At 43.5% G+C, this 16,692-nt stretch overlaps 1 protein-coding gene across 2 annotated transcripts in view; it reads left to right on the plus strand.

Annotated features, from left to right (window-relative positions):
• CCDC13 (coiled-coil domain containing 13) overlaps positions 1-16,258 on the plus strand; it is a 1,886,344-nt gene extending 1,870,086 nt beyond the window's left edge. For both annotated transcript variants that reach the window (XM_069647762.1, XM_069647761.1), the window contains exon 16: positions 10,575-16,258. In XM_069647762.1, coding sequence (XP_069503863.1) covers positions 10,575-10,734 — 160 coding nt within the window. In that variant the 3' untranslated portion in view covers positions 10,735-16,258. The remainder of the gene's footprint in view (positions 1-10,574) is intronic.
• The last annotated feature ends 434 nt before the right edge of the window (positions 16,259-16,692 follow it).

The following is a 16,692-nucleotide window of genomic DNA, read 5'->3' on the forward strand; positions in this document are numbered from 1 at the left end:
CCTAGGAGATGTATATGCAAATGTTATTATGTAGTTATTTTGTTTGCTTCAGACTTCCACCACTAGTTAACACCACCACTATAACCATGGCTTTTCATTTTTTTAAAAAAAAATTTTTAACTTTATTTTACTCATTTGCAATGGGTTACAGAGAGATCAAGTCTGTTTCTTTCACAGGTACACATATTTACATGGATACATTATATTTCCTTGACATATTTTTCACGACATCATAATTGCCTGTGTCATCAGTCTAGTTATACGGCTTCCCGCATTCTGGCATTTATTGCAGTGTCTTACTTAGTCAATTATGTTGATTATTCATATATATTCGACATGGTTCCCATATGTCCTTAGGTCTACTTGTCGTTGTCACTGTACATACTCATCCCTCTTCTTTTTCATTAGCAAATGCCAAATCCTTTAACCACTGCTGTATTGTTGGTGCATGTTTTGATTTCCAGTTCAATAAAATATTTTCTTTGAAATTATACATCCCATATTGAACAGTCTCCTTATTTTTATATTTGTTTATATTTGTCTTTCCTATATCACCTAATAGCTATTTCAAGGGAAGGAGTGTTGGAGGGATGTCCGTCATGTCGGTCAATATCTCTGCCACTTCCTGCCAGTAACCCTGTATTAAAGCGCAGTTCCAAAACATGTGTATAGTATCTGCTTCTTCACTACCGCACTTCGGGCATTTCTGAGGGGTGTTGGGGGTGAATCGCGATATTTGTGCTGGTGTATAAGTACTTTAAATTGTATTAAGCAGAGTCTTGCGTTCAAAAATACCTCCTTAGCAAGCCTACACATGTTCTGCCATCTCATTGCTTCCATGATTGTGTTTGTACCCCTTTCCCATTTCAATCTCACACATTCCTGCGGGGTAGTGCAGTTTTGCACGTTGGCATATATTTTGGCTAGTAACCCTCTCTTACAGTTTCCCTGTGTCAGCATATCCACACATTTGTTTGTTTCAGGTTCTAATGGGAACACAGGCCTTTTCTTTTTGACGGCTGCGCGCATACGGGAGTATTGTAATGTATGCACTGTGTTAGTGCCCATTTTATCTCTGAACTCCCCAAGCGTGACAAATCTACCCCCAGGATATAAATCACCCAGGGTCATTTCCCTCAAAGGGTCCCATGCCATTTGGATATCCACCTCCTGTGTTGGGGGAAGGTCTGGGCAGTCCACAGTGGCATGCCCTTACAATACAGGTTTTTATTATCCATTCAATCGTTTATCCTCCTCCAAGCATCTACTGTGGCGTGCACCGGGTCATATTGACATGTGTCCATATATCGATTTGTTAGAATCACTGACCTTAAATCTATCGGGGCTATCCCACATTCCTCTAGTTTCATATGTGCTGTGTTGGCCTCTTGACTATACCAGTACCCTGCATAATGTGCCTGACCTGCCAGATAATACAGTACAATTCAATGCCCCCCTTTTCGTATGGTTCGGTAAGGGATTACAATTTCATACAGACTGTACCATTGTCCCAGATGTATGCTATTGCCAGTGATCGCAGCTTATCGAAGAATTTCCGTCCAGGCCATATGGGGATGGTGGTAAAATAATATAGTAGCTTGGGTACCACTACCATTTTTAGTACTGCAACTCTGCTGTATAGTGACGTAGGGTGCTTAGTCCAGAGATTCAGCTTATGTTCCAATTTAGTAAGGTAGTCTTCATGGTTATTTTCATATAATAGTTTGTGTGCGTGCAACCTTTGCCCCCAAGTACTTAACTACGCTGTCGGGCCAATGCATTCCATAGAGCACATCTGGTTTGGCGGTGTTGTCGGTTAGGGGGGAAAGCTCCTACTGTGTTGTGTTTATCTTATATCCCGAGTGTTGCATGAATTTGTCTACTTCTTAAAGTATGGGTTTAATATGTTCATTGGGGTTTCTAAGGTATAGTAAGGTATCATCACTGTACAGTGAAATCACTTCAGGGGTCCTAGTATGTGATTCCCCTATGTCCATAGTGTTTCCTTATCCGGCATGCAAGTGGCTTAATAGTTAATGCAAATAACAGTGGGGGAAAAGGGACAGCCTTGTGGTGTGCCTCTAGCTAAAGTTATAGTATCAGATTAGTTCCTGTTAGTCTGTACCCTGGCTCTGAGTTCGACGTAGAGTAGTTTTACAAAGTTAATGAAATCCCCTCCTAGACCAAAATGTCTTAACGCCCGAAACAAGAAGTTCCAACAAACCGAATTGTGGGCCTTCTCGGCATCCAATATTACTGCTACCACAGCTGCGTCAGGAGCTATCTGGGCCAGTGTTCCGAACAGCTGGCGTAAATTGAGAGCCGTAGATCTGCCGGGTATGAATCCCGACTGGTCGGGGTGTACTAGGTTGGGCATGTGTGGTAATAGTCTATTTGCCAACACTTTGGAAAATATTTTTGCATCTGTGTTTATAAGTGAGAGTGGTCTATATTAGGACATCTCATTGGGGGGCCTACCTGGTTTTGGAAGAACCGTTATCATTGCTTCCGAAAGGGATGATGGCAACCTGCCCGTTTCCACGGAATCCTCCCACACGTTACAAACGAGGGGCGAGAATGTCTAGAAATGTTTTATGCAGTTCAATTCCCAGTCCATCCGGGCCAGGGGCCTTTCCGGACTGGAGGGATTTCCTAGCCTCAGTTATTTCTTCAATTGTTATAGGATTATTTAGTTTCCCTCTCGCCTCCCGGTCTACCTTGAGCAGCTCAGTTTCTGTCAAATAGTGATCCATAACCATGGCTTTTCTGATCTAATAGGACTTGGTTATCAGGAGGAGCAGCTGTAGCAAATATGTTGTCATCTCCTTCAATATAAAAATTACTCTAGGTTAAAACAAATAGATAAATGTGCCCAAATACTTGGTGCAATTTCATTGTTCTAAGATGAGAGCAGTTTCTGCGGTTCCGTCTAAATCTCTTCTATACTGGGGAAATCTTATATGCTTGAGATAAAGAATGCAATTCATTGATGACTGTATCTATTGTAAAGATCATGGAGTAATACAAACGCTAAGACATTTAGTGATTGAATGTCCAATGCTTAAGGAAATCAGGACTCAATATCTAAGCCTCTTTTTCTTACTTAGAGAAGAGAGTTCAACTGATGACATTTGGAATCAATTGAATACTGGTAATTTATCTTTTTTAACTGCTGAAGCCATAAGAATTCAGGATGAATTGGGTATTATCAAGGACAGATGAATTTTTTTTTTTTTAGAGGAAATGAACTGTTTAAAAAAACTTTATTGTGTATCTATTGTGCTTTCTTCTTATGGATTTAATGTGGACAAAAATATGTTTTAGTGTAATATTGTTGGGATTTTATACTAATGATATTTTATATTTGAAATTGTAATTCTTTGTATATGTTTGTGAAAGATCAGTGTATTGATCAAAACACAATTAAAAAATTAAAAAATGTTGGATAATTTACCAGATTTACTTGGCATCCTTGTTACGTTGGCTCTAACTCTCAATAATAAAATGTTTTACTCTGAAAGTTCGAGCTACAAAATACCTGTTATCATTTATTACATTTATATAGAGCTATACGCTCAGGTCTTTACAACAGGATCTGAAAGAAATTAGGATAGGTTAGTAATAAAATGTATCCGCATGAAGTGAAAATATTTAGGCTAGGCCACAAGGTAAGTAAATGTCTTTTTGAACATGTGAACAATTAATTTGGATTAGGTCCTGTGACAAAGCCCTCTGCCTATCTCTGGGGGTCTCTAGTGGGGTGATGAAGGGAGCCGCCCCAGGGGTGCTATCCCAATGTCACCCTCACTTGACCCCCATCCCAAGCACCAGTCACAGAATGCATGATAGGGCACCCTCCCCTTTGGGAAGGCCTACTGCTTTAGATGGGGACTTAATGAGATGTGGTGGGTCCTGATGGCCACACAGTGCCTACATAACTTACTCAGGAGTCTTGAACAGAACACAGAGACATACACCTAGGAAATGTAGACCGTATGGCAGAAGGAAAATCAAGCTAGCCTAAAAGCATAGTATTTTAAATTGCACTGAAACTGGTGACTCTGTAGCTACTGTCTGTTTAAAGGCAGCGAGGAATGGAGGTCCCACAGAACTGGCTGCAACTGCATGTTTGGCTCCACTCACGTGGGTGCAGAAATCACTCCTAGGGTGCAGAAATCACTCCCGGAGGGCAGGGCCAGATGTGACAAACCGAGAGAGGACACCCAAGGAGAGGGACTAGCCAACGCCGGGTCCCTCCTTAGACCTGGAAACCATCATCTAGGGTGAAACCTGACACACTGTCTCTAGACCAATGACCCAAAGAGGAAGTGGGCGTTGACAACTCCAAGAGGGCAGACCCAGTTCTGGAAGCTATACTCCAGCAGACAATAGAAAAATGCCCAGGCCCAGCAAACTATGAATCCCATGTTCTCCATGTTAGGCCTGTACACCTGTGTTCTCTTAACTCAGAGAAAGGCTGAAAAGCCGGGCCTGAGTGTAGCAGACCGAGAGAGAGAGAGGACTTTCCAAGGGGAGGGACAAGCAAATCCAAACAACAGTATTATAAGCCATGTCCATGGGTGAAGTCCAACAACCCATCCCCTTCGCAGCTAACACACCTGAATCCCCTTTCACCAGACGGACTGGGAGCCAAGAAAACAGCACTATAAAAGCATACAGCCTCAGTCTGTCAGTGTGTGTGTTTGGGGTAGGAACTGGGGAGTGGAGACACAGGCTTATTTGCAAATGATTGAAGGAGAGAGACGAGAATGCTCAGGGCCCAGAGGACTAGACACTGGGCTACACAGGACAAGACCAAGGAATCGAGAGCTCTTGAGGAGGAGACAAAGAGTGGGAAAGTGGTGGCCAAAGAAGGCAACCTGCTGAGGAGGGAACTTGAGGGTGATCGTAGTGTGGAGGAGGGCAGTGACAAAAGAAGCAAAGAAGGTGCCCCCACTGGTGAAGATCTTGAGGTTGAGAGTAGGAAAAAGGAGAGTAGTACTCTGAGAAGCGAAGAAGGTGAGCTTAGTAACAGCAGTACCCAAACCGGTGAAAAAGGTGAAGACACAGATCATAGTGTAAAAGGTGGCAAAAAGAAACTAACAGGGGTGTACATGCACCAAAGGTGGTTGCAGACCGAGGAGCCCTGGATGAGAAAGATAGGAAGTTAATTGAGCTGTTGATAGGAGTATACCAGTGAAGACTGGGAAACAAGGTTTGAGAAAGCACAGCTGTTTGGAAGCGAGAAAGAGAGAAGGGAAATTGAGGTGGAGAAACATCCAGAAGAGAAATAACTAAAAGAGCCCATTCAAGGTGAGGTGGAAGCCTGGTTAATTATAGTGGCAGGAGATAATCAAGGAGAGTAGAAGAGAGGGCAGCTCAATGGTGACAATCCACCAAGGAGAATAGAGAGTAGTTGATTACCTTCTTATCCTACACAGCTCCCATGGTCACACCCTGGACTTTGGGGCTTACCTCGCCCCAGGCCTCTCCCTTTCATGAACTGGGTCCAAGGAGAACAGATTGCAGCCTCATAGCAAGTTCATAAAGAGGTTGAGAGGAAAAAAGGGAGGCCAGAGAACCATGTCACAGATGTCTTCAATAACAGGAGGACTTGGGTGTAGATTTTTTCGGTATTTTATCATCAATGTCACAGATTAGATGGTGGACGGACGGTAGGGATGCCAGACTAATGGGCTTCCTCTTCACCAACCCCAGTATTTCTTTTCCCCAATAGGATGAGGCACAACTAGAGATGGGTAACCCTTACTGTTTGGAGCCTTCTCTACCATACTCCCTCTAGGGCGTCCTACGGGTTGCCTGCTCTATTGGTTTCTCTCCAAGGCAGAGTTCCAGGATGTTTGGATAATGTTTTCTCAATATCGCTCCCTATCATTCTCTCCCTGATCTTTCTCCTATCTCTCTCTCTCTTTCTCTCTCTCTGCCTCTCTTATACTCCATTTCTCCTCCCTCCTCTCCTCCTCCTCCCACTCTTCGATCTTCCTAGGTCCCCTTTCTCCCTCTAGGCTCTATCTCCCCTCTTCTCACACATGTCCCCCCTTCTTTCTTGCTCTCTCTCTTTTGATATATCTAGGTCCTCTATCTCCCTCTATCTCATCTCTCTCCATAAACACCATTCTCTCCTTTTTTCTCGATCATCCTACACTCCTTTTCTCACTCTCTTCTTCAGATCTTCTCACACTCACTTCTCCTTTTCTCTCCTCCTCTCCTATCACTTCCTTACTCCCTCTACTCCCCCTCTCCAACTACCTTTCTCTCTCACACTTTCTATCTCCCTCTCTTTCATTCTGACCTACCACTCACCCCTCCCCCTCCCCCATTCCCCTCTTTCTCACACACACACACTCTCTCTCCCCCTCCCTTTCCCTCTCCCCCTCCCTTCGTCCCTCTTCCCTCCCTTTACCCCTCCCCTTCTCCCTCCCTCTCCTTTTCCTCTTTTCTCTCTCTTTTCCCTCTCTTTTCTCTCTCTCTCTCTCTCTTCTCTCTCTTGTCAGCGGTTGTGCCAAGCAGATCCTTGTATGCTGTAGTTCTGTAAATGAGAGAAAATGGCTCTGATCTGACTAGAGGGTGGAAGGCAAGGTAAGAAAGACCACCTTCCCAAGGTTGGGAGGGGTTCCAACTCCCCCATGACAGTGTCAAGACTCTGAGCCTGTCACAACAGACCGGACAAGGTGCTGAAAACCCTAAAATACTTTATTACACAAAGGGAACCTGGGAGCATCACATAGCTGAAGGAAAGCCAGTTTGAACGTTTTGCTTACCTGAACTTTGTTATATGCAGCCGTAAAACCGATCTGACATTTGAATGGATTGGTTTTCTCCCGCAGATTCCTCATCATGATAGATATCCATCATCCAGCTCTGCTGTTCGGAAACATTTTGACAGGGGGACCAGTGGACCTCGACTCGATCGTCGATCTGTCTTGTCTGGCTCTCGATCGTCAGCTCTGGTCGTGACATCAGGCGTCGGATATATATACCACGTCACTGCGCCCCATGCCTCAGTCCTTTTTTTCTGCATGCTTGCACGATGCATCGGGACCACGACTCGAGTTACTCGACGTTTTTATTGTACTTTGTACGCTTTTTTCTCAAAACCTCAATGCAATTCGTCCCACAGGGTTTCGGGCTTCAAGCAGTGCCACAATTATGATGTCAAAATGTCTATGACCGCCGCCCTTGACGTCTGTCTATGGTGTCTGGGTGCTAGTCACGACATGAGGCCTGCGCATCGTGCGCAAAGATGCAGCTGAAATCCCTGCGTGAGAGGGCCGGGAAACTGGCTTTGGGCAGACCTGTCACTTGTCCGGTCATCGGAGGCCGAGACTGAGGAGCCCACCCCCGTCAAGGGGAAAGAACAACATTGCAAGAAGGCCAAGAAATTGTCCCATTCCAGGAGCCATTCCATGTTGTTTTCCTTGCAGAAGAAGAAGCGGCACCTCCGCCATCGACGCAATTCCAGCTCGTCGTAGAAATGAGGTAAGCCCTCGGCGGGGCCGACCATTCAGAAAGAGTTGGCGAGTTTTAAGGTCTCTATGTTAGAAATGTTTAAGACGCGAGCGGCTGTAGGTGTGGCTCCGGCCCCCGACCAGTAAGCTTTGGCGGCTAAAGCGGGGCTCAGTGCTCCCGACCCCAAGCCAGCCACTCAGTCGACATAGTCAGCGTCGTAAGAGTCTTCAGGTGTTGCTCCCGTCAGGAATAAGTTGCCAGAAGGCCGTAAAGCCGAGGCCCCCGACATCCATCGGTTACCCGAGCGTCCCTCGGCACTGAAAAATCCTTTGCCATCGAAAGCTTCAGCTTCGAAATCCATCCTTAAGCCTTCGGTGCCGACAGTCGGCGATGGTTAATTTGTGCTACTGTTGAGATCGGTTTTCTTCGATTCCATGCATTTCATTTTCGGAATCGAGGCAAACGATGAACCTGAGGGCCCAGTCGATCCCGTTTACAGGTTCAGGGTTTACACAATGCCAGTGGTCTCGACACTTCTCCAGACCTGGAGTTGCAGCAAAAACAGCCCTATACCCATGCTAGTGTGAAGTGCAGGGAGCCGACACCCTGGGGTTGAAGGCGTCCACTACCTCTCTTGAGGGGTATGATCTTACTGATGTTCTGGACGTGAGTCCCACAGTCGAGCACAATATGCCTTTCGACCCACTCTTTGTGGACCGCTTAGCCTTCTTATGGCTGCACCCTTGTACCATTCCCCCTGTGAATGCCAATTTCACAGGGAAGTATAGGCCGGCAAGAAGAGATCCTTCTTTCCTCACCACACATCCTTCCTCCGGACTTGTTAGTTATACAGGCTGCCACTATTTCCACCAGAACCTCAGCATCCACCTCTAATCTGCTTACGGACAGAGAAGGGAAAAAATGTGACGCTTTGACCAGGAAGGGTGTTCACTTCTGGTAGCATGGCGCTCAAAGCCACTAATGTTGCATGTGGTATATGAAGGGAATCGGTTTCCAAGTGCAGGGAGATGGGTTCCATTATCTAGCAGTGGAGATTCCGGGAGATCTTGGTGGCTTATTTGACAGGAACTTCCCCCCGCTATGGGAGAAAATAAAGGGGGATCTTGACCAATGGGACAGACTTAACCTGTCCTGGATGGTGAGACTCAATAGTATGAAGATGGTAATCCCCCCACATTCTTATTCCTGTTCCAGATGCTCCCAGTGGTAGTCCCCGTGCCCTTTCTAGAATTGGTTAAACGCGGGCTCCTGAAATTCCTATGGGTAGGGAAGAGGCCTAGGATAGAATATAGAACCCTAATTCTCTCAAGGGAGGGGGGGGTGAGTCTTCCGGATCTCGTGACATATTACAGGGCAACCCAGCTGCGAGTATTGGTAGATCACTTGGAGAAGCAATGGGTTGCAATGGACAACTCAATCCTTTCCTCAGTCACCCTGGGCGAGTGGTTATCGGTCCCACAGAGGGAGATACCAAGTAGGGTTCTCCGACACCCTCTATTGGAGGTGCTGTGGTCAATCTGGAAGGAAGGGAGCGAGATGAGGTGTATCACGATCTGGCCCTCCCCCCATAGCTGTATCTGGGTGCCTACCATAAGGAATCTTATTGCAGACCCCCAACAATTTCAGGAATGGTACGAGGTGGGGCTCAGTAGGGCAGGGCAGATGTGGGAGGGTGGGGGAATTTTTGTCCATGGAAACCCTGGAGTATTGCCTCCGTATTAGCCAGCTCTCCCCATTTCGTTATTTGCAATTGAAGGGAACTCTCAAGGACTCACGGTGGGGACACAACTTAAGAAGGGACCTTACAACCTTTGAGTCTCTGCTTCTACAGGGAGTGGACACAAATGGTCGTATAGCAAACATCTATAAAGTGTTGCAGAACTCTGAACCCCGGCAGGACCGGAAAGCCAGGGAGAGGTGAGCAGGATGCAAAAAAGATACCTGATGAATTATGGGCCACCATGTGTAGAAGGGCTTCCCATTCCACGGCCTCCCGCCAGTTCAGAATGCAGGCAATCAAGATCCTGCACCGTTGGCACCACCCCCTGCCCTATTGTCCAAAATGTACCCAGGAGCAGACTCAAAATGCAGGAAGTGCCGAACCGCCTGCGCAGATTATCGCATGTGGTGGGGATGTGCCCACATGCAAACCTACTGGGGAGAAGTCCTCTTGTGAATCAGAGGGATTGATGGGATCATGCGCAGCCTATCTCCTTGGAGGCTCCTATTTGGGGTATGGGAGGAGGAGGAGGGAGAGGATCAGGGAAACCACATGACCCGTAACCTCTTGGTAGCAGCCAGAGCCACTGTGTGGCTCAGTTCTGCAAGTGGAACAAAATCCCCACGGAAAGGGAATGGCTAAGGAAGGTCAGAACGATCTATGAGATGGAATATTTAACACATATTCTCAATGAATCCAGGGTCAAAGTTGGTGAAATGTAGATACCGTTTTAAAAAAAATATGGTGCATAGTCTGAGGGGTATCGACAGTAGGAGCATACAAGCGCCTCTGAAGGGTTTTGCGTGGTTGTAAGGGATGCATGCCAGGAGCCAGGGGGGTAAAGAACACACAGTAAGGACAAGACGATTATTGGTGATTGCAAATGCTGTTCGTTTGAAGTACCTTCACTAGTTGTTACAAAATGCTAATAAAAATGACATTTTCAAAAGTGCAGGCATTGGGTGGGGGAAGCAGTGGTGGGGCTCACAATTTTGTAAAGGGATATGATAGGATGGGGTGGGGTTGGGGGCGGGAACGGACAGGAAGAGGGGATTGTGGGATGTACCTTGTAAATAAAAAAAAATATATATAATACATTATACAAATTTAAGACTAATAGGTTTGGGGAATGAGTTCTGTATATTGTTTAACTAATCTTTTTATGCCATAAAATTCCACTATATGGCACAACATGACAGAGAAACAATATACGATGGAAATGTCTAAACATTGTTTTTCTCAACGTTATTAATGCTTCTTTTTCGAATTGTGAAATGGGGTTAAAAGGAAATAAGTTCTTTATGCAAAATAATATTATGCGCTAAATAAAAAAAAATTTGATATATTTTTTTGTTATCCATAGGCTTGCTATCCAGATGGATGAGAATGAGGCGCTCAAAGCTACTTTGAAGAGCACACTAAAGTCCAAGGAAGAAGACCTCAAGCTGTATCACGATATGATGGCTCAGGTGAAAGAAATCTTCCTGCAGGCACTGCGACACCACAAGCAGGAAAAGGTCTAGTGATGCAGAATCGAGTAGAACTGTTGAGTCAAAATGGAGCAGAGGAGCCTTTAGAAAAGATGTGTCTTGTCCGCTATTTGAAGATGTTATCCCAGAAATGGATACAGTAGGTCATGAAATGGCCAAATTCACATCTGGAAATGCCAGAAGAAGAAATCCATCTCAACTGGCTTCATTTTTTACCAACCCAGCTTCTTTGGAATTATTTGTTGTGGCAGACCAACTTGCAAAAGGCATACCTCACTCCAAGTCAGTTTACAGGATTTCAGTGCAATACTTTCCTTCCTTTTCACTTCATGCCTTAGGTTTCTGTCTCAGGCCTTTTGAGACAAACTGGACTCCACTGTCAGCACAAAGGAATCATATGATGTAATCAAAATTAACGTTCAGTTTTACCTCCTCAAAATGTCAAATATTACCAGTGTGTAGCAGGTCGCTATTGAGTTGTAAGATAGCATTTTATATGACTGTGGAGTACAGATTCCAAAGAAAACCATGACAGATGTTGAATAGTAAACAAAAAAAAACAAAGCAAGTAGTAAAAATGACTGCTTGAGCTATCTCTGAGCTCGTTAAGCAAGTGGCCTTTTCTCAAGCTGGGACCACCATTTATGGAGGACTAGTCCCAAAGTGTGTTAGTTTATTGTTGGTGCTAAAGTAGAAAGATTAAAGTTGGGGAGCAAAGCCAATATCAATGCAGGCATCAGGACAATGCGGACACTGTAGTAATTTTTGTGTATTCAATTGGTAGAAAATGGATAGTATTCCTTATTTTTAGTAATTTCACGTTTACTTCTACTGGTAAAGGAATTATCAATTGGGGTGGTGCTCAGAAACCCTGATACTTCAGCACTCTTTGAATAGTGAATTTTCTCCCTAATATTCCATTACCATTCTGTAGGGTTAAAAGTTGTAATAAATAATCGCTACTCTGAAGAAAGCGTTGTATGAAACTAAGGGAGATATAAGCTTTGTTTAATATTTTGAGACCAACTTCTTTTTTTTAACCGCAATTTGGTTTTAGCTAAGTATAACAGAAATTGGTGTGTTAACGGCAGTCTGTTTTGATGTTTCACATATATTAGTTATTTATAAAATGCAAACAAAATTATTGAAAGCCGCAGATGCTAAAAACAAAGACTGCCCTTAAAACCTCGCTAGACCAATTTATTTAACTTAAAAGGAAACAGAAAACTATACTTGCTGATCCCAGAGATTCAAGTAAACACATTAACGAACAGTGGGTGTATATAATTCAAGTCTTCCATAATTTAAACATTAATATGTCATTTGGCATAGTTCCAAGTGTAACTTGTTCTTATTTGTGTACGAGCAAAAGAATCTTCTTCCCCCAAAGCCCACAAGTCTAGTTAGATGGACTTAACACTGCTCATAGTCCACAAGTTTAATACAGGTTGCAGGACGATACCAATTGGACTTCTCCACGGGTTGACGCTGTGTGGGCATTCAGTTGGAATGTAACCCAGCCAAATACAAGTTACCAATACAAACCTCTCGTGAAGTAAGACCACAGATGACATTAGTTGTAGCTGTCTATTTGGTGGTCTGCAATATTTGGCTAACCAATTCAATAAAGTGTTGACCCCTCCTACTAGTGACAAATCATATTGGCCCCTGCATCTATTTAGTTATATTACGTTGTGTGCCATGCCTTCAGCAAGTTGGTACTACAAGAGCAGGTGCGTAGCACAGTAAGTAAATGGAGCAAGAGCAGGGGTAACACCACCCACTACCTAGTTCTGCATCACCTGTCTCCCATGGCCACTTTTGCCTCAGTCCATTTTTAGGTTTTTACTCAGAAATATTGGCATGGGCATGCTAGAGTGGAGATGGCAATGTCATACACGGGGGACACAATGTGCTTCCCTACGGTTATAAACCCATCCATTAAGCACCAATGCCAGACTAAGACCTATGGTCGCACCTTGAAACACTTTTGCATAGGCGCGTTACAAATGCCAGATCATCTCATTAATAATTTCCACCCATGCCACGGCCAACAAAGGTTTATTTTGGTTTCTTTCCTTTTGTGTCTTCACAGTCTCATGCCAGTAAACATGACGGCCATCTTGCAAAGGTGTTGTTTTGAAGAGTCAGAAAGTGTGATTGGCTATTTTGTACGCTCTCGCTAGCCCCCACACTATCCACCTTCCAACTGCATCTGTTCCACCACCCTAAATGTGGAGCACTAGGCTACCAGCTTCATAATCACGAAAGGCCCTCAATCAACAAGATTGACGTCCTTCAGCAACACATTTTTAAAATGTGCCGCCTTCTCCCAGTGGTAGATTAGATTATTGTATTTGTAATGCACAAAACATCAATGTTGTACCAAGCAGGAACATCCTGCACCAGATGTAGCTGGCAAATAATGGAGCAAATAGCTGAACGAAAGAAAAAAACAGAAAAAAAGATCATGCGCACAGAAAAAGTTTTAAAATGTTTTCAGAAGGCTAACAAAGTGGTGGATGAATGAAGTTAAAGTGTCAAATTAGTCCAAAGGCAGGGGCTAGCCACAGAAAACCATTGATTTGCTTTGGTTAGCACCCGGGTGGGGGAGCCAGCCAATCAGGTGGCTAGGAACGTGGGCTTGAACCACTTGTACAAGCTGGCGTTCCAGGCCGCCTGACAGCCGGCTCCACCCGCCGCCGGCTCCCCCCCACCCTACGTCCTATTTTTTGTATCCCCCATACGTACCTTATTTCAGTGGCTGCGGTTGGTACCACATTTGCTCATTCCCTCTGTCTCCCGCATGCCTCCATGGAAATGGAAGAGGGGCTCCGTATGCAGCCCCGCCTTTCCTTTCCATGGTGGCCATCTTGGGAAAAGATTTTCCTTCCTACAGGGGGATGCCGCACGGGTCCCGTTGCAGGAAGGAAAATCAAATTATTTTGCCGCTCGGGCCGATAACTTAGGCTGCCGGGCAGTTATCCCCTGTTCCAGCCCCTGGAAGGGGGGATGAACGCCACAGGTAATGCACCAGGATGAGGGAACAGCTAAGAGGTGAAGCTGAGTGTATCGAAGAGGGCGTCAATGCTGATACAGGTGATTTCTTTTGTGTGAGATATTGTAGTGCCAACCTGTGGATGCATTTATACACAAGGCAAAGACCCTTCAAAGTAATGTGCTGAATGGCAGGCAGACAGTGTTAGGAATGCCTCTGGTCAGACATAGGAGTTTGGTGAGGTTTCCCCAGTGAGCTTGGCCTGCATTTGTCCACTCAGAACCTAATTGTGGCATACAGCAGCAGCAGCTCTAATAAAAACATGTGTGAGAAACCCTGTTCAGTCTGTTGAGCAATGGGTTTACACTCTTAATTTACCAGCAGTGAGCTATTGTACTGCTGCCAAAACTGATCAAAACACAGGCGTGCTAATTGAACACAAGCATTGAAGACATTCCACATCCCATTTGAGTGGCAATGCACGTGTTTTCATATACAAAACAAGGCGGTAAATTATCCCATTTTGGTATCTGTCCCCCTAATTATTATTTTATTTTCATTTTGTCTCCAGCCACCGCTTCCAACTATACCTCTTCCAGTAATGCACAGATGCACAGTGGCTCAAGAGATGTGTTGTGTGGATTAGCTTGTGTAGCATATTTTGAACGTGTCTTCAACGATGTTTTGCATGGGAAACCTTACGCCTTTTGGCAGAAATATAAATATTGCTCTTTGCACCAGGAGTGAGTCCAGTGCCATTCGTGTCTGTGTTCCAGTGTCCCATTGAATGATTTCTCCCAGATATAGAATTTGTTTACTTTTATTATTTATGTATTTATTTATTGTATGATATAGCTTATAACAAGCTTTTCATACAGAAAAAAATACAAAATGAAAAAAATACAAAATACATAAAACATATCAATTCATGCAGTACAATAAAAGGAAAGAACAATTGCATACCCATAAAATACATTTCATAATAAGAATACATAGCATCAAGACAGTCATCGATAAAAAAAGGAATCCCACAATTCATAGCACAACCTACTTCAACATACAATTTTTATCTTAAAACAGAGAAGATAAAAAAACAAAGAGCAGCAATACAGTGACATGTAGAGGTATCACATAACAAACGTTGCCATAGGATATTAGACAAGGATTCATCCACTACTAAAACAAATTTAACAAAGAGGCAATTAAGTAACTGATCCAGTGCCTTACATCTAACAAACAAACGTTCTAATGTTTTGACCTCTTTTTGGCAAATGCGACATAACTCTGTATGTGTAGGTGTTGTAAGCCTACTGCCAGTAATATCTTGAGTACGAAACACATCTAATTTTAGCCTTAACATCAAATTCCGACATTATTTAGACGGATACCTCAATAAAAAGATTGCAAAACATTTGAAGATTTTATATTGTACAAAAAATTATTAAACAATCAAAACCCATTCATTTAAAAAAAAAGATCTTTACACGAAAAGGGTATTTGAGTAATTCATTCATCAACCAGCCAAACTCGCATAATAAAGCGCACTCGACTTCATAAGGCTAGATTTGAACAGGAATTAGTTCTCATGACATCGTCAAAGAGAGAAAATAAAGAGCCTACAGGAGAAAGCAAGAAATTCTAGTATAAACGCAAACGCCCCAGGCTATTCGCGAGTCTAAGGAAAGAATATCCAACATGTGACAAATAGTAGGCAAAGGCACACATAGGGGCAAGGATAGAAATTGTTTCCAAATTCTTGATTCCACCTTGGCCCAGTCTCTTTTTTCCAAAAATGGTTTCTGCGCCATAAATTAGTTTGGGAACCAATGTTTGATGATAATATAATAGAATTGGTGCTACTGAATATTTGCCAAACCTTAAATCAAGTAGACTTAACTGAGTAATTGCTGAAGAGGCCATTAAAACAATGGACCTAGCTGGGGCCTGTTTCTCTCTCTTGGCGGTTATCGTGACTCCCAGATATTTAAAATTATCCATCTTTTCAAGAGGCCTCCCAGATAGATACCATTGCAAAACTTTTCTCTTAGGATTGGCCATCACACTTCTTTTTGGATTAGTAAGTAAAACTTTTAATTTCTCGACAGTAAGAATTAGGGCTAAGCTGTTGCAGTAATCATTTACAGTAGCTAAGGCCCGCTGCAATCCAGGCGGTTTAAAATTGAAAAAAACTGTCATCCGCAAACAGCAAATAGTTTAATGAAACAGAGCTCATTTTATGAGGGTTAGTTCTAACGTTGCCAAGAGCCAAATTAAAATCCAAAATATACAGGCTGTATAAAAACAAGGCCACAACAAAGCCTTGGCGCAATCCTCTACCCACAAAAATCCACTTTATGTAGGAGCCCTGCTGATTTAGACGCACTCTCAACCGGTAATTTGAATGAAAGGCAATAGAATGTTAAGTAGAACACCTGGAAAACCCAATGAGGCCATATTGTTCCATAACAGGGATCTGTTGATACAATCAAATGCTTTAGAAATATCGAGGAATGCCACATAAAGAGTTATATTAATGTAAGCCATTTGATTTGCCAATGATTATATAATAAAACAATTATTAACAAGTATTAACTCCCTTTTTGAAGCCAGATTGATGTACATCAATATTGTTTGCAAGTCTGGCCCAATCATGCAACTTCTCAAGAAGAAACCCACTGAAGATTGTATACGAACAATTTAAAAGGGTGTTTGGCATGTAATTATTTGGATCAATCTATTTCCCTTCTTGTAAATTTAAATAACTGTGGCATCAAGCCAAGATACAGGAATAAAGTGTGAGTTTGTAACTTTACTAACAAGATAGTTTAAAATTCAGCCCACAAAAAAAGTTGGTCACATTCCAGAGGCCATCAGGGGCTGTGCCATGCCATTGGAGGTCTTACATTTGCCAATAGCCCAAGTAATAGCTTCCATATTAATGGAAAGACATCGCCATCCCCAAGTGTCCACCCTTTAAGGGCTCACATATGGAA

The sequence above is a fragment of the Ambystoma mexicanum genome, chromosome 2q, assembly GCF_040938575.1.
Source record: "Ambystoma mexicanum isolate Mex_15411 chromosome 2q, UKY_AmexF1_1, whole genome shotgun sequence".
NCBI classification, from domain to species: Eukaryota; Metazoa; Chordata; class Amphibia; order Caudata; family Ambystomatidae; genus Ambystoma; species Ambystoma mexicanum.